Source organism: Lygodium microphyllum, chromosome 16 (genome assembly GCF_053477565.2).
Source record: "Lygodium microphyllum isolate KBCC chromosome 16, Lygodium_microphyllum_v1.1.10, whole genome shotgun sequence".
Lineage (NCBI taxonomy): Eukaryota > Viridiplantae > Streptophyta > Polypodiopsida > Schizaeales > Lygodiaceae > Lygodium > Lygodium microphyllum.
Window position 1 is genome coordinate 77,733,484 of NC_141150.1, and position 23,747 is coordinate 77,757,230.

The window sequence follows — 23,747 nt, forward strand, 5'->3', positions numbered from 1 at the left end:
GATTTATAAGGAGACTTGATAAGGCCTGTAAAAAGGAAGTGAAAAGGAGTTCACCTAAGACGCTTGAAGAGGCAATTAAATTTGCATTAATTAATGAAGATAATACGCGTTCAGGTGCACTCACTAGTCCCACCGACACAAAGCCCAAGACTAAGGAATTTGAGGCCTCAAAATTTGCAGGCAAATCCAAAAGGAAAATGCCATTTCTTAAGGGTAAGAAATAACCCTTCGAAAAGAGACAAAACGTACGACCGAAGCTAAGTTAAGATGACTTTGATAGGGCCAAAAAAGAAAGGCTGTGTTTCAATTGCCTATCTCCTAACCATGCTGCTTGGAATTGCCCTCAAAGAAATAAGGGGGAAGATAAAGGAAAGGATAATGACAAGGTTAAGGGAAAAGAGAAACGAATCCATATAGTACAGACCTTGGAATTAAAGGGGCATGAAAGGTATAAATCTTTGGAGGTCTTGCACAAGGATGTACAACATAGGTGTTGTATGTCAACTTCCATGTGGCAACCTACCTTTGGGCCACATGATTTACTTAGAGTGCATGGATCGATAGGTGGGAAGAGGGTTAGAGTCATGATTGATGACTCTGCCACCCACAATTTCATAAGTTATGCACTTGTCAAAAAGTTGAAACTTCCCCAACAAAAGAGTGAGCATCAATATATTGTTCGTATGATGCGAGGTCAAGATAACAAAATATGGAATACAATGGTATCCAATTTGGAAATCGATATCCAAGGATATAAATAAGCTCGATTTTCAAATTATGAATATGAAAAGGGCCGATATTGCTCTAGGGAGGGAGTGGCTATGGGGATTGGAACCATCCTTAAAGCGTAGTTATCATCATAATACACTGTAATTTGAAAGGGATGGTAAGACTTTTGTGATTCAAGGTGAACATGAAGTATTTGATAACCCTTTGATATGTTTCCTTGAAATACAGAAGTTGATGAAGAAGGAAGCTTGTGAGGTATACATGTTATGGTCCCTCCCTGTATAGGACACTTTTACTTGTAATATAAAGCAACAATTTTCTTATGCTTGTGAGTTGAATGTAAATAATGAATTAAGTGGTTTGTTAGATGAATTTAAAGATTTGTTTCCATCTGACTTACCTACTGGCCTTCTACCAGATAGGGGTGATGTAAATCATCCAATTGACATAGATAGGGATACACGCTGTGTCTCTAAACCACCTTTCAAGCTAAGTGAAACACAACACCAAGAAGTCGAAAAACAAACCAAGGATTACCTTGATAAGGGGTTTATACAACCCAACAATTTACTTTGGGCTTGCCCAATTTTATTGGCGAAGAAAAAAGATGGCTCTATGCAACTTTGTGTTGATTATAGAGCACTTAATAAGATAACGATGAAGAATAAATTTCCTATGCCTAGAATAGAAGATCTTTTTATCAATTACAAGGGGCAAAATTCTTTACAAAGATTGATTTAAGATTAGGCTATCACCAAGTAAGATTTAAGGCCCAAGATGTTCCTAAGACGGCATTTCGTACTAGATATAGGGATTATGACTTTTTGGTGATATCTTTTGGCCTCACAAATGCACCAACTACATTTATGAAGCTGATGAGTAGTGTGTTACGGCCCTATCTAGGACGCTTTGTAGTAGTCTTCTTGTATGATATCTTGATCTTTAGCAAATCAAGAGAAGAACATTTGGAACACTTACGGTTAGTATTCCAATTGTTAAGAACCCATTCATTCCCTTTATGCGAAGAAAACTAAATGTGAATTCTTCGCACATGAGGTCAAATATTTGGAGCATATTATCTCGAAAGAGGGAATCAAGATGGATCCAGAAAAAATAAGGGCAATTATTGAATGGCCATCTCCAAGGAACCTGGAAGAGCTGCAGATCTTCCTAGGTTTATGTGGATTTTATCGTATATTCATTCAAGATTATGCCAAGATAGTTGTTCCAATGACGGACCAACTTAAAGGGAAAGGGAAGAGCTTTAATTGGGGAAGAGACCAAAATGAAAGTTTGAAAAACTTAAGGTAGCTAATTGCTACAGCTCCAGTACTATTAATTGTGGATCCCAATAAACCATTCGTGGTTAAAGCTGATGCCAAAGACAGGGCAGTAGGCGTGGTCTTATTACAAGAGGGCCGGTCGGTTGCTTTTGAAAGCAAGAAATTAGACCGTGCAAAACGGAATTATTCCGTGTATGAGAGGGAGCTGTATGCAATAGTATATGCAATGAAGAAATGGAGGCACTATTTGTACGGTGCCAAACTTTTGATCTTGTCGGATCATAAAAGCATTAAATGGCTTAATGACCAATTGGATCTACAAGGGCGTAAAGCTAGATGGGCCAAATTCCTCCAAGAGTTCGACTATGAGATAAGGTATAGAAAAGGAAAGTACAATATAGTGGCTGATGCGCTTAGCAAAATGCCCATCATAAATGAATTGAGTTTTACTCTATTCTCCTCCGATTTGCTTGAATCCTTAAAAGGAAAATGCCAGATTGATCCGACATATTCCAAGATATGGGAGGCAATTGATAATGTGGATCCAAATGGAAGGGCCTTCACTGAGGAAGGAACATCTGAGGATGTTCAACAAGGAAATGGAGCATTAGGGGTTGCTCAAACGGGATTCAAGTGGAAGAATTTTACCATTGATAATGGTTATTTACTCTACAAGGGTAGGGTATGTGTCCCAAAAGATGAAGAAATAAGGCGCCGGATACTCTTTGAGTGTCATGATATCCCTAGTGTGGGAGATCCAGGAGTTAATAAGACTTATATTCTTATTAAAAGGTAGTTCTATTGGCCTGGAATGAATACGGACGTCCTTGATTATGTGGTCAAATATCATAAGTGCTAGGTTAATAAAGCTGAAAGATTGAAAATGGGAGGACTTCTCCACCCATTAGAGATTCCTTCGAGAAAATGTAATAAGTGCCAGGTTAATAAAGCTGAAAGAATGAAAATGGGAGGACATCTCCACCCATTAGAGATTCCTTCGGGAAAATGGGAGAGTATCTCCATGGACTTTATTGTCGGGTTACCCAGGACACAGAAGGGACACAACTTTGTGTGGGTGGTTGTGGATAGGTTAACCAAAATGGCTAGGTTTATTCCAACTTCAACTAATGTTAAAATACCAGAATTGGCTAGATTGTTCATAGAGAACATATACCGATTGTATGGCCTTCCGGCAAATATAGTTTCTGATCGGGATATAAAATTTGATAGTCGATTTTGACGTGATGTATTTAGGAAGTTGGATACTAAACTTAGCATGAGCACGGCGGAGCACCCGCAAACTGATGGGAAAATTGAAAGGGTTAACCAAATCCTTGAAGATATGTTGAGAGCATATATAAGTAAAAGGCAAACCAATTGAGAAGAGTATTTATCGATAGCAGAGTTTGCATATAATAGTGCCAAACACTCTTCCACTAGATATAGTCCATTTATGCTAATGTATGGATTTCGGCCCAGAGCTCCTCATTAAGGAAAAGGTTTAGGCAGCAAAAGATTTTTTGGAGGATATGAATAGTATGTTAAAATTTGCTCAAGAAAATATTAAGAAAGCTCAAGACCAAGCTAGAGCTTATGCAGATCCTCACTGAAGAGACATCTTCTTTGAAGAAGGGGAATTGGTCTATCTTATAGTGCTTGGACAACTTGAAATCATGAAATTGGGACGATGGTAAGACTTTTGTGATTCAAGGTGAACATGAAGTATTTGATAACCCTTTGATGTGTTTCCTTGAAATACAGAAGTTGATGAAGAAGGAAGCTTGTGAGGTATACATGCTATGGTCCCTCCCTGTACAGGACACTTTTACTTGTAATATAAAGTAGCAATTTTCTTATGCTTGTGAGTTGAATGTAAATAATGAATTAAGTGGTTTGTTAGATAAATTTAAAGATGTGTTTCCATTTGACTTACCTACCGGTCTTCCACCAGATAGGGGTGATGTAAATCACCCAATTGACACAGATAGGGATACACGCCATGTCTCTAAACCACCTTATAGGCTAAGTGAAACACAACACCAAGAAGTCGAAAGACAAACCAAGGATTACCTTGATAAGGGGTTTATACAACCCAACAATTTACCTTGGGCTTCCCCAATTTTATTGGTGAAGAAAAAAGATGGCTCTATGCAACTTTGTGTTGATTATAGGGCACTTAATAAGATAACGGTGAAGAATAAATTTCCTATGCCTAGAATGGAAGATCTTTTTGATTAATTACAAGGGGCAAAATTCTTCATAAAGATTGACTTAAGATTAGGCTATCACCAAGTAAGAATTAAGGCCCAAGATGTTCCTAAGACGGCATTTCGTACTAGATATGGGGATTATGACTTTTTGGTGATACCTTTTGGCCTCACAAATACACCAGCTACATTTATGAAGCTGATGAATAGTGTGTTACGGCCCTATCTAGGATGCTTTGTAGTAGTCTTCTTCTATGATATCTTGATATTTAGCAAATCAAGAGAAGAACATTTGGAACACTTACGGTTAGTATTCCAATTGTTAAGAACCCATTCATTCCCTTTATGCGAAGAAAACTAAATGTGAATTCTTCGCACATGAGATCAAATATTGGAGCATATTATCTTGAAAGAGGGAATCAAGATGGATCCAGAAAAAGTAAGGGAAATTATTGAATGGCCATCTCCAAGGAACTTGGAAGAGCTGCAGATCTTCCTAGGTTTATGTGGATTTTATTGTAGATTCATTCAAGATTATGCCAAGATAATTGTTCAAATGACGGACTAACTTAAAGGGAAAGGGAAGAGCTTTAATTGGGGAAGAGACCAAATGAAAGTTTTGAAAAACTTAAGGTAGCTATTGCTACAGCTCCAGTACTATTGATTGTGGATTCCAATAAACCATTCGTGGTTAAAGCTGATGCCAATGACAGGGCAGTAGGCGCGGTCTTATTACAAGAGGGCCGGCCAGTTGCTTTTGAAAGCAAGAAATTAGACCGTGCAAAACGGAATTATTCCGTGTATGAGAGGGAGTTGTATGCAATAGTACATGCAATGAAGAAATGGAGGCACTATTTGTACGGTGCCAAACTTTTGATCTTGTCGGATCATAAAAGCATTAAATGGCTTAATGACCAACCGGATCTACGAGGGCGTAAAGCCAGATGGACGGAACTCCTCCAAGAGTTCGATTATGAGATAAGGTATAGAAAAGGAAAGTACAATATAGTGGCTGATGCGCTTAGCAAAATGCCCATCATAAATGAATTGAGTTTTACTCTATTCTCCTCCGATTTGCTTGAATCCTTAAAAGGGAAATGCCAGATTGATCCGACATATTCCAAGATATGGGAGGCAATTGATAATAGGGATCCAAATGGAAGGGTCTCCGCTGAGGAAGGAACATTTGAGGATGTTCAACAAGGAAATGGAGCATCAAGGGTTGCTCAAACGGGATTCAAGTGGAAGAATTTTACCATTGATAATGGTTATTTACTCTACAAGGGTAGGATATGTGTCCCGAAAGATGAAGAAATAAGGCGCCGGATACTCTTTGAGTGTCATGATACCCCTAGTGTGGGGCATCCAGAAGTTAATAAGACTTATAGTCTTATTAAAAGGCAATTCTATTGGCCTGGAATGAATAAGGACGTCCTTGACTATGTGGTCAAATGTAATAAGGGCCAGGTTAATAAAGTTGAAAGATTGAAAATGGGAGGACTTCTCTACCCATTAGAGATTCCTTCGGGAAAATGGGAGAGTATCTCCATGGACTTTATTGTCAGGTTATCCAAGACACAGAGGGGGCACGACTTTGTGTGGGTGGTTGTGGATAAGTTAACCAAAATGGCTAGGTTTATTCCAACCTCAACTAATGTCAAAACACCAGAATTGACTAGATTGTTCATAGAGAACATATACCGATTGTATGGCCTTCCGGTAAATATAGTTTTTGATCGGGATAGAAAATTTAATAGTTGATTTTGGCGTGCTGTATTTAGGAAGTTGGATACTAAACTTAGCATGAGTACGGCGGAGCACTCGCAAACTGATGGGCAAATTGAAAGGGTTAACCAAATCCTTGAAGATATGTTGAGTGCATATGTAAGTAAAAGGTAAACTAATTGGAAAGAGTATTTACCGATAGTAGAGTTTGCATATAATAGTGCCAAACACTCTTCCACTGGATATAGTCCATTTATGCTAATGTATGGGTTTCAGCCCAGAGCTCCTTATGTAGTAGGATTGCATAAGGAAAATGTTTAGGCAGCAAAAGAGTTTTTGGAGGATATGAATAGTATGTTAAAATTTGCTTAAGAAAATATTAAGAAAGCTCAAGACCGAGCTAGAGCTTATGCAAATCCTCACCGAAGAGACATCTCCTTTGAAGAAGGGGAATTGGTCTATCTTAAAGTGCCTGGACAACTTGAAACCATGAAAATGGGACGATGTCCAAAGCTTTCACCCAGGTATTATGGTCCTTTCACAATACTTAAGAGGGTGGGGGAACATGCTTACAAGCTCCAACTACCTGATGGTAGTAAAACACATCTAGTTTTCCATGTAAGCAAGCTAAGAAAGAAGCTGGGTGATATGGATAATCTAGTCTTAAATGATAAGATTGAGGAGCCATTTAGTGACCAATCTATTCCACATGAACCAGAAAGAATTTTAAATTTTCGTAATAGACAAACAAGGCATACTATTTATCAAGAATGTTTGGTAAAATAGAGAGATTGTTAAGAAGAAAGCTCAACATGGGAGCGAGTAAGCACTTTAAGAAAAATGTTTTTCAATTTACAGTTAGACCTTCGAAGTATCGTTTTCGAGGATGAAACCGATTCTTAAAGGGGAGGAAATGTTACATTAATGAATGTAACTTATAGGGAAACAGCACGAGAGATGACCGTCCGAGGGCCTTGGGCACCTGTACGGGGTTCGGGGAGCTTAGCAAGTAAGTGGGAATGAGGCCTAAGGTAAGTGAGTTATAAATTAGTATAACTCATGAGAAATTGACGACTGGCGGGATTCAACACGCGCTTCTTTTTGCATCTTCCTTAGCATGGCTGGGAGGTGAATTGATAAGCTCTTGTGTCTACCTACAATAGAGCGACTAAAAAATCAGAGTTTCGTAACAAGATGTCAGAGTTTCAGGCAATCATGGACCGGAAGGTGCCTGTCTTACTGGCTCTTCCATTAGATCAAAAGCTCGATGGTGAGAATTACCGCATGTGGCGGGTCATGATGCTTGCCATTTTGGAGTCCTATGATTTGGCGGAGCTTGTTACGGAGGCTATTGATTGTCCTTTTTCGTGAGATGAGTCTAGACTCTCTTCCAATGATAAGGTGGAGTTGGCAAAGGCTCAGGCACATTGGGATAAACTCAATGCTGGCGTTCGCTTGTTTTTATTTCTCTCATGTACTACAGTTGTTCTCTCTCATATTGAGCATTTGACAGTGGCGTGAGAGATATGGCTGGAGCTTCATTTGGCTTCTTAATACTCGTGTTGACTTATGTTATGCTGTAGGTGTGTTGGTCGGGTTCATGAGTGAACCCAAGATGGTGCATTGGCAAGCTGCTCAAGGGATTTTGCGGTTCCTATGAGGAACTCTTGATCTTGGGATCTATTATCCTGCTCGTATGGGTGCTATAGACTTGGTACTTATAGGATGGAGTGATTCAGATTGGGCTAGTGATGTGGATCATCGGAGGTTCACAACAGGTTATTGCTTTACCTTGGGTGCTGGTGCTATTTCATGGAGCAACAAGAAGTAACCCACAGTTGCCCTATCTTCAACTGAGGTGGAGCATCAGGTGGCGTCTTCTACTACATGTGAGATAGTGTGGCTTCGTAGGCTCCTGGAGGAGCTTGGCTGCCCACAAATAGGTCCTACTGTTCTTCAGTGCGATAATGAGAGTTGCATTGCCTTGGCCAAGAATCTTGTGTTTCATGCTTAGACGAAGCATATTGAGATCCAATACCATTTCATTTGAGAGAAGATTCTGGATGAGACCATTTCCCTGGTCTATTTCAAGACCGAGGACAATCTTGCAGATTTGTTTACCAAGGCGCTTCCTCAGGCTTCACTCTGACAGCACTCTAGATCCTTTAGCCTTTTGCCATGTCTAGGATCTGAGAGGGGGTGTTAGAGCTGGACAACTGGTCATTCCTTGGATATGCAGGAGTAGCAGGAGCAGTCGGTGTAGATGACATGTGGCAGGTTGGACAGGAGTAGTTTACAGGTTGCAGCAGGTCAGACAATCTGGTTGGACAACACTGTTGTCAATTGGCTGCATTTAATGCAGCCGACCTGGTCTTTTTTATGATTTCCTGCTGGCCTATTTATTGGCCCTGATTTCAGCAGTCTTTCACAGTTGTTCTCACAGATTTCAGACTGTAGACCATGGAGACTACCCTCGGGGCTGATGGAGACTAAGATCTTGGAGGTGGAGACATACGCAGACATTCTCTCTGCACCCATGTATATTTCTGCATCCTTATACAGCATTATTCACTGCAGATTTTCTGTGTTTCACTGTCTCTTTCTCTCTCTCTCTCTTCTCTCTCTGTTCACTCTTTGTCTTGGTCATTCGCTTCCACATTGCTTCACTCTGACGCTGTCCCCACGTGTGAGAGTCTCAATATCAGGTCCTCAGTATATTTACCTAAGTATTTGGGCTGTCGTCATCCAGTCCTTCTATAAACCTAGCTAATGACGTACAAACCATGTTAAACTGGTGATTTCAAGCCTAAGTTGGGATCTATCTTATGAGGCCTTCCATTTTTCTAAGCCTAGGATTGGTTGATATCTTGAAGTCAAATGATTCTAATGTTTGTGGAGAGTGTCTGGTTGAAACTTTTGCGTGCCAACCAGTTCCATTCATTTATTGTGTTTCCACTTGTTCTATCTAGGTTATTGAATACATCCCAGGCTTGTATATGCTGCAGGTTTTCACGTCACTTACTACTAAGAATGCATTTCACTTTGAGCTGCCCCATAGTATAGTGCCCATCCAATATGTGTATGGCTTAATTCAGGCGAGCAGTCCATGGTCAAGCCTGAGTCTGGATGCAACCAAATCCTTGTTCTCAAAACAGGTTGGATAAAGGAATAGATGTCTGTAAACAGATAAATGACTGGAAAAGGAACACTAGGATGGATCAGGTTGCATCGTCAAATCCTTGTGAATTAGCAAATCTCAAATGATGTACTAGGTTTTGACTTACTGCTATTATATTTTATTTTCTCCCAAGAAAGAAAAATCAAGTAATAAGCACTTCAGAAACCCTAAACTTTCACTATTGTAATTAGTCTTTTTCTTGTTCATTTCTATTCTTTCATGGATATGGTTCTATATGCAGTGTCTTCTTTTTGACCCTATTGTCTTCCATATAGAGATCTGCCAGTGATATTTTTGACACTAAGCATGATTGATTTTCTGTGTACTTTTGATGCTGCCTATGATTTTCTTTGTTCCTTTTCCTTTGATTCTAGTTTTGTTCCCATTTTTTCTGAAATAATTCAATTTCAAATTCAAATCTTACAGGCAAATATTTCGATCCAAGAGGCGCGAGAACACATATGGCTTGTTGATTCAAAGGTACAGAATTTATGTGAAGGCAGTTCAAATTTTGTTTCTCAATTTGGAGAGAGTTTTGTTTGCTTTTCTCAAAATTATTGACCCTGTCATATCATTTTTTTGCAATACAATTTTTGTGTTCTCTGTTTTCACCACCTTCTACTCATATTCTGTAGGTTTGAGATCTGTTGTTAGATATAATTGTGGAAGTGAATCTGACAATGTATCTTTTATGAAATTCTTAATCATGTTCTGTTAACTTTGTATTTGTATTCCTTGAATACCTTGATATCTATGTTAGTGCGAGACTCTTTCAACCTAATTCTTCATTTTTTAAGTAGATCAAAAGCATCTGAATCTTCCGAGAGTTGGTATCAAGCATGAACAAACCAAAAGATTATGGCACAAAGAGGACCTGTGTAACTATTGCAAGCTACCATGCAACTAATTTGTGACATTACTGAGTGTGATTATTGCAGTGGGAGTGTGTGCTATGGGAATCCTGTTTTACCTATCCAAAGGGTCTTTGCTTTGCAAAAAGACCATCGGAAAGAAGACAATTCTTCATGAATGAAGAAAGAAGCACCACCACATAAGAGCAGTTGGGTATGAATGAGCCATATCAAGGACCCCATCAGACTTGCAGTGGGATGCCACTACCAACTTTGTATCGCCCTCAAAGGAGAGTTTGGAGTTGTGGTCTATGCAGCGTGAAATGGTCTTGCAAGGAGCCATCCCAAATGTAGTAAGCATCACATTTTGGAGATAAAATGATCCTGTGAGCTAAAGATGCCCTGAGGTAGCTGATATACCTCAAGATCGAGTTCTATCATATTGAACTATGTGTTTAGTTTCTGCTGCATCTACTCAATCTCTAGATGGGTACCTATCGAAATTAAATCATCAATGTATAAAATGATGTGAACACATTGTTTGGCCTCCAACCAAAAGTGGAGATTGGGTTGTGATCTAATCTTCTGAAGCCATGATGAAGAAAGAATTGGTCAATCTGCTGATACCAAGCCCTAGGTGCCTGCTTAAGGCCATAGAGAGCCTTCTGCAGATGGTAGACATAATCGTCCCTGCCTTTCACGCTAAAACTGGGGGACTGATCTACATAGATATCCTCCTCTAAGGTGCATTCAAGGAAGGCTGATTTGATGTCTATCTGATACACTGGCCAATGGTGATGGGCTGCAAGTGAGAGGACCCATCTGAATGTAGACGTTAGAGTGGACAGAGCAAACATCCTGACATAATCCAAGCCAAGATTTTGGTCAAAACCCTTGGCAACAAGTCTTGCCTTACGCTTGTCCAAGGACCCAGCAGTCAATTACTTGTTCTTGTAGACCCAATGAACACAAATTATCCTTCTCCTAGGAGGATGTGAAACCAACTGGCATGTAGGGTTCTGCTCAATGGAATCAAGTTCCTTATGCATAACATGATGCCAAGTCTCATGTGACAGTCTCATGAATGGTGCTAGGCTCCCTATCCTCCATAATCTTGGTCATAACGGCATAGTTCACACAAAGTGAACATGTGATTTTGTTGACATCGCTGAAGATGGGCTGACCTCCAAGGTCCAATGGTGGGATTGGAAAAAGAAGTAATTCTTTAACCTTGTGTAAGTTTTATGACCTACCTTGAATTGTGAAGGATTAGGACTGGTCCTAATCCTGTGAATAAGGTGGTGAAGTCTCACTAGCTCCCCTTTGAGACAAGAGGAGAGGGAGAGAGGTATTTCTGATGAAGGAGGCGTTAAGGGACTGGGTGGAGAAGGAGAATTAGCCAGGAAACTAGGGAGAAGGCGATGTAACTTGGAAGCAAAGGGAGACGCATAAGGGGCTAGTGGGGGAAGGGAATCCAATGAAGAGGATGAAGATCAGCCATTGGATGATGCACACCTTGAGGTAAGGACAAGAGAGGAAAGAAAGAATCCTCATGGAAGACTACAGCTTAACTCACCACCACCTTTTGTGAGTTAGGATGTAAGAGACGATAGCCCTTGGTGTGTTGGTGATAAACAATGATACTATGCCACTTGGACTTTGCATTCCTTCCATCTCTTATCCTTTGGCATACATGTAAAGGCATCACATCCAAAGACTCGAAAATGAGCAATTGAGGGCTTACGCCCAAAATTTAACCTCATAAAGAGTCTTCCTAGGCATGACAAGTATTGCGGACTGGTTGCGGATGTGTACATCAGTGGAAATAGCCTTAGCACAAAGGGTATGTGGAAGCCCTTTGTGCTCAAACATAAACCTAGCCATCTCTAGCATGACACTCCACCACACCATTCTTAGGTGTACCTTTATTGGCAAACTTTGTACGAATGCCATGCTGTCTACAAACTTTGTCAAACTTAGAAGAGTGAAACTCGACTCCAAGATCGGCATGAACACCTCGCACCATGAATGTGGACTGATTCTCCACCAATGCGTTTTGTTTAGGCTGTAGAGCTAGGTGCAATGGAGGATGTGATATGTTTTGGTACTATACAACTATACTTCCAGTCGTGCCAGAGCTATTGTCCACACAAAGCAATACAAATGAGATGTCAAGGAAGCACACGCTCCGGTTTTAATGGCTGCACCTGTAAAAAGAGCACCTCACCGTCGCTCATTTATAGTAATGAAATAGTTTTGGGATGCACTTGGTAATCTCTATCAAATGCAGAATGGGGCAAGGGTGGCCATTTGCATAACTTAGGAGGTCTCATTAATTGATACAAATCCTTGAATTTTGCGTTTTTGACTCCTATGTTGCAACATAATGAGACTTCCATTAGCAAGGAGTGTGGTGATGGCTAATTAGGTCCTACTTGCTAGCATGCAGTATATCATATCACTTCCTGTTGGGCTTTCTCTAGCTTATGTGTTGGGCAGATAGAATGCATCATGTAGTATTTTATTTGATCAAGTGGAGATGGAAGTATATCTTGGACAAAGGTAGCTTGTGACTTCATTATTCAGCCCAGATCTAGAGGTGGCATCAGTGGTGGCTTTGGCATCTTTGGATTTGGGCTGAATAATGAAGTCCCAAGCTACCTTTGGATTTGAGTTGACACCTCCATGTCATCAGTGGTGGCTCTAGCAGGCACTTGCTACCTCAGATATGAGTGTTTTTACAGTTTCCGCTTCATCAAGGGTTGGATTTCCTCATCTAGCAAGCCATTGCATTGATCCTCATCTTTTGAAGCATGCATTCGTAGCTAGTGATCTTCTTCCGTGACTCTGATTGCATTTGAGGAATGTGTTTCACTCCCTCGATAGTTGTCCTTCATGTTTAGATTACTTTGACATCCCATTGCCCAGAGGACTGCATTTTACTCCCTTCATTGTGTAGGTTCCCTTTAGGTGTTGCTGCCTGATCAAACCGAACAATGTAGTCATCTTTTGAGCTTTGGCTTCACTGTGCAGCTCGCTCGGCATGATTTAGTGCTTCATCATATTCTTCTTCTATGGTTTTCGAGTTTCTCTTCTCTCTTAGTGTTTGCCGTACACACTTTGTGTTTCTCCCCGCAAACTCTACTCTCTCTCTAATTTGCTTTCACAACAACCATTTCTTAACATGGTATCAAAGCTTATATGTTTTCTTGACATGGTATTAGAGCTAGGGGTGCTCAAAGAGCCACAAAGATCCTTTGCATCAAAGAAGGCAAAGACAAGTTGCAGGTTTGGCATCATCTTGTAATTTTCCCCTTATTTCCACTGCATCATTGGGAGATACCCTTCTCTTCCTCTCCCTCTTACACTCCCTTTTCTAGGTTGACACAACAATACCATGGTTTCTCCTAATGGACAAGTCATTGGGTGCTTCTATTGTGGCAAAAATGCTCATACTATTGAAGATTGTTGACTTTGACCTCCGGGCACTTTGTAATAGTGATTGAGAGATAGTGATTGGTTGTAATCCATCCAACATCTGAGTACGCTGTAATAGCATCAAGCTGCCATAGTTTACATGCCCCAAACGAGCATGCCATAACTCTGCCTCTAACATAGCAGGAGTAAGAGTGGATGTCAAATATGCAGACTGATCTACCGAAAGAGCATCCAACTCATATAACCCATGACACAGAGAACCTGTCAAGACCAATGTCATGTGTTCCTTGTCACGGACCATGCAACGGTCATCATCAAAGGTGACCTGCAAACCACAACGTGCCATAGAAGAAATGGAAAGCAGATTCTTCTTAATGCCAGGCACATACAAAGCATCCTGTAGGCGGAGAATAGAGCCATCAATGGCTGTAAGCTGAATCTCCCCAATACCACGAACAGGGTATGATGCATTATTAGCACACTGAACAGACTTCCCAACGGGAGGTGCACCAAGAGAAGCAAACAAATCTCTACGAGATGTGATATGCCGTGAAGCACCACTGTCAAAGAACCAAGTGTCAGCATCTTCTGTAGAGCTAAATGCTCTATCAGCCCAAGAGACATCATAACTGCAAGTGTAAAAACAATAGTCCCTGTCTGCAACAAAGGACGCGGACTCACTAGCAGTGGAAGGAGCTGCAGAAACAGACATCCCTGACTCCTTCTTCTTCTCTTTGGCGATGCGCTTCCTGCACTCAGTGATGTAGTGGCCAGGCTTCTTGCAGTAATGGCATTTTCCTTTCTTGGCTTGCGTGCCCCCCTGTTTCTGACTTGTCTGTGAAGTGTTACTACTACCAGAACTCTGCGAAGCATTTTTCCCTTGGCTGTTTTTACCCTTCTGCCTTGACATAAAAGCCTGCTCAGAGGCTATACCATCCACACCACTGTTCCGTCTAGTTTGTTCCTCCTCTAGAAGCAAACTGACAAGCTGAATGAAAGTGATGGGCTCTTTCGAAATCCTCATAGTGAGGTTCAAGGCAGTATGAAAAGCCAAGTAAGAGGGAGGCAGTGAATTCAATGTCGTAGAAATCAGCTGCGCATCTGAGTAGTATTCATCCACATTCATGAGTTGCTCCCGCAAGTCCTGAATTTTGTTGAGATGATCCTGCATAGAATCACCCTCATTCATCTTTAGAGTCTCTAGCTCTTTCTTCAAGAAAGAGATGCGAGTCTCATTCTTTCCTGCAAACATCTGCTCCAATATCAACCAAGCTTCTTGTGAAGAAGCTGCTGAACGAATATGAGGAATGATAGAACGCTGAACTGCCAATGCAATCAGCGACATAGCCTGTGCATCCCGTGTATCCCAAGTTTTCTGAGCTGCAGTTCTTGGGGGAAGTGGCTGAGCGGGCTGAGGTGGAGGGGGCTGAGGTTGCCCTCTTGCACGTCCTCCTGGAGGAGGAGTAGCGGGAGCCACAACTCCCGGTCGTGCTTCCTCTCCACTGACATAATCCCACAAATTTTTTGCCACTAATACATTCTTCATCATGAAAGACCAAAGGGAATAATTGTTCCCATCCAATCGGTCTTCCTTGGACACATAGGTGAATACATCTCCTCCCTGATTTGCCATTATTTCCCAAAAGGCAATTGAGCAATGTCAATGCAGTACGGGCTGGAAATCTGCAAATTTCCAGAAATTGCAGCAAACACAAGTCTGCAATTAATGTGCAAAGGGTACTCTGTCACAAAAACTGTCACTGATGCACGCTTTCCAAGGTGCAATTAGTGCTCAGCAGCACTAAAACATCAAAAGCCCCAAAATTTTCTGCCCAAAATTTCTGTCACAAATGTCTGTTACAAAAGCCCCAAAATGTGCATTCAATGTGTCACAGACAGACACAGCACGTTTCCCAATGCTGAAAACTGAACCTGCTGTTCAGCACGTTTCCCAATGCTGAACCTGAACCTGTTGCAGGAACTCCTGTGTAAAAGAAAAGTGCAGAATGTTACCTCTGCGTGTTGACGACGGGCACGATTCCCGAGGTAATGACTGCTGGGTACAGTCGGACTGACGCACAGGTACAGGCGTGCAGGTCCAGTGACACGCGCAGGCAGGACTGGGCGCGCGCTGGGCAGAGGAGGCGGCACCCAGGACTGGCTGGTGGAGACAGGTGGCGCGCTGGCAGCTGGAGCTGACGGCACAGGCTAGCTCAGCGCAGGGAGGCTGCGCAGGCAGACTGACAGGCGAAGGGGCATGCTGGGCAGACACAGGGCAGAGGACTCGCTGGGCAGAGGTGGCAGCACGCAGGTACAGGTGGCGCGCTGGGCAGGGCGGTGCTGCGCGCTGATTGTTGGAGCTGCACGCTGGGCAGAGGAGTCGTCTGGTGCTGCGCGCTGACGGACTGACAGGCGCAGGCAGGACTGGGCAGGAACAGGCGGCTGGGGCAGAACTGGCGGGGGCTGCAGACTGCAGACTGAAGACTGCTCTGAGCTGAGCTCTGATACCAAATGTCAGATGGGAGAGGATCGAGGTGCAGCTGAAGTGCAGTAGACAGTGTGAGAGTGAGAGACAGAGTTGAGCACGATACCCAATGCAATAGTACTGAATAGAGTGTTAGCTGAAAGTACAAATGATAACCCTTATACCTTAGGGTTATAAGGGGCTGTTCACACCCGAACACAGTAAGTGCCCGTAAGTGTGCACCACAAGCACATACAAAATAGTACACATAATCTGGGGGAAAAAACCTCTCCTACCAAGAGTAAAAAGTGCCCCAGTGTCCTAGTGATCACCCGCACACTCCCATATGAGCGTAGGCGTAAGTAAGGCGTGTGAGATACCCAACACACCCATGGCTCCACAGGAGTTATCTATTTCATCACCTCCCTTGCATTGCTCCATGGATAGTGATTGCGACACGGGCATCAAGGAGATTTTGTGTGATACCCCTCCATCCTCTCCCTCCTCTACTCAGGCTTGAGAGGCCACCTTTGGGAGTTGCCTAGCTTTTGTTCCTTTGGAGCCCGAGATACTTTCTTTTGCATTGCCAGTGGTATTTCCTTCGCCTTTTGATGTTTTGGAGGTTGTGATATGAGTTTCTTGATTCCGTGTTTCTCTCTAAGAGGGATTCCACGGGGGATTCAGAGGGAGACTCATATTTCATTTTCAGAGAGGGACCTCATTTCTCCAGTTGTAGAAGGGGTCCCTACTCCGCCTGTGGTTCTTTACGAATCCTTTACCTTCTCGGGGTGGTTGATATCCCCATGCCATCTCACCAATTAATTCCCCTTTCCCTTACTTCCCAATGCTACCGAGGCTCTGTAGGTTCCTCCCAATTCAGGATTTCGGATGTTTCAGCCATGACCTGGTGGCTAGGTTTGCATATACCTTCCAGTATGGAGTAATGAAGCTTGTGGCTTCTCTCCCATGGTTGAGTTTTGGGTCCTATCAATTCATCATGTCTATTCTTCTTCACTACAGGTTATCATACATGTGGAATATTGGGATTTCAAGATTGACACCTTCTCTCTCTCACTTCTCTTTTGTGCTTCTTTTTGGGCTCGAGAGGGGGTGTTGAGAAACCATATCATTCAGTACCATTTCTCTCCTTCATTTCTATTTTTAGTTTCCATTTACAGCCCCAAAAAGGCTTTCTTGGCACCTCCCAAGAGAGTCGGGGCACCACCCGAGAGACTATGTTCTATGCCTATATATATATAGCATTGACTCCATTCATTAATCTATCCCACATTCATTCCTTCCGACGTTCTGTCACTCTCTTCCTCTCCAGTGCTGCTCACACCCCACCCAGAGAATATTGCAGTTCATGGTCTTCATCTCTCCCTACACCAGGTGTCTTGTCTCCTTCACCTTCCATGTTGTGTTTTGGAATGCAGATTCTCTTCCTCTACTTGGTGACCATCTCCACCATCTGGTATCAGATTTTACTTACATTTTTGGCTAGAGATTCTCTTCCTTCACCTAGTGACCATCATCTCCATTTGGCGTCAGCAAGCTTGTGTTTTTGCTGCCAGATCACCTCTCTACATAGCGATAGTGCTCTCCACCTGGCATCAGCCTCTAAGGCTATGTTTCACAGTTTGACACCTCCTTGGTATTGGCGATGGATCCGGGAGGCACCTATTCCCTCAAATATCTGTGTTTTTGCAGTTTTTGCTTCATCAAGGGTTGGATTTCCTCATCTAGTTGGCTGTCTTGTTGATCCTCATCTTTTGGAGTGTACATTCGTAGCTAGTGATCTTCTTTCTCTACTCTGATGACACTTGAAGACTCGTTTCGTTCCCTCGAGAGCTGCCCTTCATCTTCAGATTACTTTGACATCCCACTGCCCAGAGGACTGCATTTCACTCCCTTGATTGTGCAGGTTCCCATCAGGTGCTGCTGCCTGATCAGACAGGACAATGCAGTTATCTTTTGAGCTTCAGCTCCGTTGTATCAGCTTGGTTCGCTTAGCATGATTTAGTGCTTCATCATCTGTGTCTGTGGTTTCTGAGTTTCTCTTCTCTTAATGTTTGCGGTACACACTATGTTTCTCCCCACAAAACCTGCTGTCTCTCTTGTTTACTTTCACAGCAGTCATTTCTTGACACCAATTTGGGAATCATAGACCTAGATTAGAGTAGAGCCAGGTGAAGAGCCTTAGAATGGAGACTAGAGATTATCCGTCTTCCTTCTGGAGGATCTGGCAGCTCATCATTCACTATATTTTTTCAGCGCAGTAGAGATACAAAAAGTTTGGAAGAGGCTTTGAGGTTAAATTTGCACTGAGAAAAATGAAAATATTATTGTTTGTTCATCTTATATAGAGCGAAACAGTAAATCAAAGATTGCTGTTGTGATCCTGGGGGAAGAGTGACAAGTGTCAAGCAACTGATCTCCAAATACAGTATGATTGCGAGAATTCCAAACTCTATTTTTGAAAGTGAGGGAGAAATCAATGTCAAAAATAAGCTAAGTGGTGGTCTACCCTGTTTTGAGAACTAGGGTAACCCTAAAAAACATGTATTTGAGGACAGAGTTAGGCCATACCATGTGATAGAGAAAACACCTCTCTTAGGGGAGGCTTTCTACAGAGGTTGCTTCTATGAGGGAGTGCTTGAAGAGAGAGCAACCATTGATGAGTCAAAAAGGACTTGCATGTGATTAATAGTCTCCCACCACTATCTACAGCAATAGTTAGAGTGCTTTGGCAAGTGTGAAGACTTCAGCTTCCATGCTCACACAAAGCACATTGAATTACACTTTTTGTATGTGCAAGAGCAACTCTTAGCAGGTTAGATCAGCTTGGTCTAATTGCCTACATGGGACAATTTGGCAGATATTAGTCTCTTGTCAGAAACTTTAAACCTTTCATAGAGCCTTAAACTTATTGCCCTTCCTCAATTGATCTATCATATCTTTGTTCTTGTTTAGATCATCACTTCTAGGGGAAATTTGTAGTTATATTATGGTAGCAATGTGAACACACTCAGGACTTCTAAGATTTTTGTATCCCTCTGAGGTTTCTTCCTTTGCACCTGTACACACTGACACCCTGCTCTTGTTCACTTTTAAGGTTCTGTACTTATCTTTTTTACTACATTATCTTTGATAGGAGAGGTGTGAGTGCCATCTTGCTCCTTCAGTGCTCTTCCATTGCTTGTGTTCTTGCTCTATCCCCTCTTGCCATGGTCCCAACATTGGATATGATGACATTTGTGCAAAAAGGAGATTACTTGCTTCATGTTTGCCCAGTATAGCAAATATAGGAGCATGTTCAAATGTGACTTTAGAAGTGGAGACGGTGTCCATAAGAAATTGAATCTCATTATCAATGTCATTCAACTGTCATCCAGCCTTTAGCACTTGTTGTTTCATGTTCCAGATTGAATGTTCCCCTCTGACCTCGTTTTTCGTTGCTTTGTCTTGGTCGATGCTCATTCTAAGTCAAGCTGCTCCATGACATAGGACTCTGACTCAGTCTGCTTAATAAGGAGACTTCAACCGTATACAGATCTTGAGTTCTAAATATGTTGCTGCATCATTTCACATCAGCATATGAAACTTTTGCATAGTTGAGCTCAAGGTCTATTGAAGCCTTGATTCACCTTTGGCTTCCTCAACCTCAAGTTATTCTCACCACACAGAAGTAAATGCATCTATAGTGGGAACTTCTCTTGCTCACAGCATCACAGGCAGCCTTGTTGCCACAGCCAACCTTGGTACAGGCAAAGCTGATTCCTGATTATCATGTTTCATTTTTTGTGAATCTATCTCCTCTAGAAAGTTTTCTCATTTGCTGAACTGCCAGAATGTCCTTTATGCAATGCAGCTCCAGGTTAAGAATGCTTAGTGTGTCCTTACTGTCAAACAAATTCTTGATGTTATCCCTCAATTGTTTGGATGAGGGATTTGTGTTAGAACTTTGTGAGCTACACTGACTAGATAGAGGTAATAACTTGCTTCCCTGGCCTCCCAGATATAGCTTTCAAAGCATCCTGTATGTCAATTTTCAACCTGGATTAATGATATTTACACCAGATTTGAGCTTTAAGAAACATCTGAATGGATTCCTATCACTGGGGTTATTTCCAACCATGATTCAGCCAACATTCTGTGACTTCCCACATCAGACTAGAGACGGAAAAGAACTATTATCTGGCTTTCCACATCTTCTCAGCTTGTGCAATACGAGATGGATTTTGTCTTTTCATGGTCATTTGCTTTCAAGCAGCGTACATGCTAATTTTCCACATGGAGGAATGATGTTTACCCCAGCTTTGAGCCTAGTTGAATATCTGAATGGTTCTGATATTCAGGGTTAGCTCCATTCGTGATTCATCCACAATTGGCTGTGGTTTTGGTCTTCAGCAGCCTTAGCTGCTGCTCTTTGACCATTACTAGTTGCCAAACAATCGAATTGGGAGCAATTTGCTGCCCATGAACTGGTCTTTGCCTTGACCTTTGAAATTCAATAGAGTGATGCATTTTTGCTGCTACGTTTCTTTTGTAAACTGTTGCCTCTATTGCATTGGTTCTGAGAACTGTGTCAAACTAGAGAGTTGCTGCTCTGATTATGCGTGGTTAAACCTATTCTGTATGTAAGGTTAGTTTCACAATTCAGGAGTCTTGTGATTTGATTTAAATTTCACTTGGCCTGAAAAAGTTGATTAGGTTTAAGGTGTTTTGGAAACCTTTTATAAAAGCCTGTTCAACAGTTGAGAAGATGAAGTAATGTGAAGAGCTTAAATAGAGCTGAGTCTTGAGAGGCAGGGAAAAGGTCCAATCTGTTCACTGTAACATGACTTCAAGCGTAGGACAAAACAAGATGGAAACAAGTCCCTGTACTTGAGGTTGACAAAGGTTAAGAGCAAATAATCAACATGTCAACTGGGAGTCCAAAGTCAACCTGAGTGCAATTGCTGCCAATAAAACTTACAATTGCGGCACACAGATGATGTGGTACAATTGTATAATGAAGCAGCTTTTATGTTAACATGTAATGACAGATCTAATAAACCAAAGTTAGGTGTAGACTGCAAAATACCTTAGTACAAGTGCCAAACTGTGCTGTATAGAAAAATAGTGGTTGAATGGCTGATGCCTGCTTCAATGAAGTTATTTACTTTATGAGCTCAGAAATAAGTTCTTTTGATTCATTTATGTCACATTTTGTGATGTTGATGCTTTTTTGTGTCAATAATAACTCAATGTAAGGTGTTCACCAGGGTCTTGTTGTCAAATCACGTATGGAGGCTTTGGAAAGCCATAAACTACCTTTTGCCAAAGATTTCCCTGAGCAGCGTGACTTGATCAGCTCAGTTAAAGTGTGGACTCTTATCTTCTGGTACTGGTTGTAGAGATGTTGAACATATAATAGACCATGATGTATGGATCTTTGTCTTGTAGGCTGTCCGTCCTTCTGCTCTTCTAGGCTTTTCAGGGATGGCAAACTGCTTCACGAAGGATGTGTGTCAAGCAATGACAAGTTTTAATAAGGTAGTCTCCTACTTTAACAGGCAGTTGATTGACAGTAAGATTCACCACCTCCTCATATCTTATTTTGGGTTTCATTTGATGTGTGTCTCTGAGCTGACCTGTTGGTATATGGTTCCTGCACCCATGTGCAAGTGACCAAGAAAGATGACTGCTAAACAGCAGAATGGACTGACAATCAGGGTTCTTTGTTGTAGACATCAATTATTTTTGCTCTTTCGCACCCTACAACACCTGAATGCACAGCAGAACAAGCATATACTTGGACAGAGGTATACATTCTCAACATATCCCTTCCCAGTGTGCAGTTCCTGTGTGCTGATATAAGTTGTTAGTGGGTATGCGGATGGAATTACAGGGACACTGCATTTTTGCTGGTGCAAGTCACAGTCTTCCAGTAGCAGTCAATGGCAGAACGTTTTATGCTGGACAGGTGTTCTGAGTTATTTCCCTCTTTTGTATGGTATGAACACTGAGCTTTGCAACCTTTCTCATATCGGTGATGATGTTATCAGGGAAATAGTGCATTCATATTCCCTGGTCTTGGGCTGGGTTGCATTATAGCCGGTGCAACACGAGTCAGAGATGAAATGTTCCTAGCAGCAGGTAAGTACTTAATGAATGTTGCAAAGTGTATTAAGGTTTTTACAAAGACACAAGTCCCAACTAGCTTATCTACCTATCTACATGTTGATGTGTATTATCAAGGTTTTTACAGAAGTTGCAGATCCCTACCGCTATGTGTATGTGTATATACATGTGTCTATCTTGTTTGGAACAATCCCTTCATGCTAGGTGCCAGTTTGGTGATGAGCAAACTTCTCTATTGGATGATTTTACCACTGCTGAAATTTTATTGATTGTCCTCAACTCGAGGACAATCCGGCAGTACATCGCCTAACTACAAAACATTTTTTTTACCAACACACACACACACACACACAAGCATGTACAAATGCATGTACGTTTGCACTCAACTGCTCTTCAATAACTAAATATTGCATAGTGTTTCTGTTGCAGCGGAAGCTCTAGCATCTCAAGTTACTGACACAGATAGAGAGCTGGGTCTTGTTTACCCCCCACTAAATAGAATCCGAGAGACTTCAGCCCATGTTGCTAAGGCTGTTGCCAACATGGCATACAAGCTTGGTAAGAACTTCCAAGGTCAAGATTCTTCCATCTTTCAGCTGAAGTTTAAAAAAAATCTCTCTCTATCTCATGTGGTACTGTGTCTGTTTACAGGAGTTGCAACCAATTTACCTAAGCCCCATGATCTGTTAAAAGTTGCACAAGCACACATGTGGCGCCCATCGTATCGATGCTACAGTTGAACATGCAGTAAGTCGGCATGATTAATCCTTTGTTACATCAAGGAAGGAAGGATTGGAGCTTGGGAGGCCTTATGAAAAGTGTTGTATCATTGAGGCAGGAAACAAAGACTTCCAGAGTCTTCCATTTCCTTATCCTTCTCTTTGCTCCAATGATCTAACATCCTTGAGAATGCTGCCTCCACATTTATATATGGGGAAAGAGTTTTTGTCAAGGGTTAGATCATTCCAATAAAACAAGAGACAATACAAAAGTCAAGTGGATATGAGCTATGATTCTTCCAAAATGCACTGCCACTAGAGTGTAAGAAGTAATGTCAAAATTCCCAGGAAGTTTTAAGACAAGTTCCCACTATAATTCCTATTCACAAGATGTTTTGGAAAAATTCCCACTATTATTCCCAGATTATGGACCACAACAACATCATGAGCTTCTATCAGGACTCAACACATACCTAGCTAGGTGCAGTTGGGGGCAGGGGATTGGTGAGCCCACCTAGCTAGGTATGTGGTGCCTCCTAAGTAGAAGTCCATGGGGTTGAAAAGTAAGGTGAAAAATTAAGGGAAAAGAGCTCGTTTCCTAAATGACAAAATGTCAAAAGCTTCTTATGATTAACAACAAGAAGCCAATTTAGAGAAAACGTCACAAGAAAAAGGAGGTGAACAAGAACAGAAAATAAGTCCTCTCAATTAAGAGCATTAAATAAATAAGGCCTCATTACATGTAATTGTAGGTAGTAATGAAAACTTGCCTCAGAGTAATGTCGTTGATGATCTCACAAATAGTTTCAAGAGAGTGAATGCAGCCATCCTATCAAATAAATATTAAATAATGCAAAAATTTAAGTAAAAACTTGGAAAAAGCCAAGAAAGTAGATATCCAAACCTTCCTAACATTAAAAAAATTGCCACACAATTGTTTTAATATAGATTTTTGTTAACTTTAATAGCTTTGAGGTGCCCATGTCTTGCCTTTATGACAAAACCAAACATAGAACTTGTTACCATG

At 41.6% G+C, this 23,747-nt stretch overlaps 1 protein-coding gene across 3 annotated transcripts in view; it reads left to right on the forward strand.

Annotated features, from left to right (window-relative positions):
- Window positions 1-23,337, forward strand: part of LOC148023009 (NADP-dependent malic enzyme 1-like) — a 42,135-nt gene extending 18,798 nt beyond the window's left edge. For 2 of the 3 annotated variants that reach the window (XM_087695991.1, XM_087695990.1), the window contains 8 exons: window positions 9,549-9,602; window positions 21,143-21,241; window positions 21,324-21,413; window positions 21,608-21,682; window positions 21,769-21,843; window positions 21,926-22,016; window positions 22,431-22,559; window positions 22,653-23,337. In XM_087695991.1, coding sequence (XP_087552117.1) covers window positions 9,549-9,602; window positions 21,143-21,241; window positions 21,324-21,413; window positions 21,608-21,682; window positions 21,769-21,843; window positions 21,926-22,016; window positions 22,431-22,559; window positions 22,653-22,741 — 702 coding nt within the window. In that variant the 3' untranslated portion in view covers window positions 22,742-23,337. Of the gene's footprint in view, window positions 1-9,548; window positions 9,603-21,142; window positions 21,242-21,323; window positions 21,414-21,607; window positions 21,683-21,745; window positions 21,844-21,925; window positions 22,017-22,430; window positions 22,560-22,652 lie in introns of those variants that run through there. The other variant, XR_015693596.1, reaches the window with a different exon arrangement.
- Window positions 23,338-23,747: the final 410 nt, after the last annotated feature.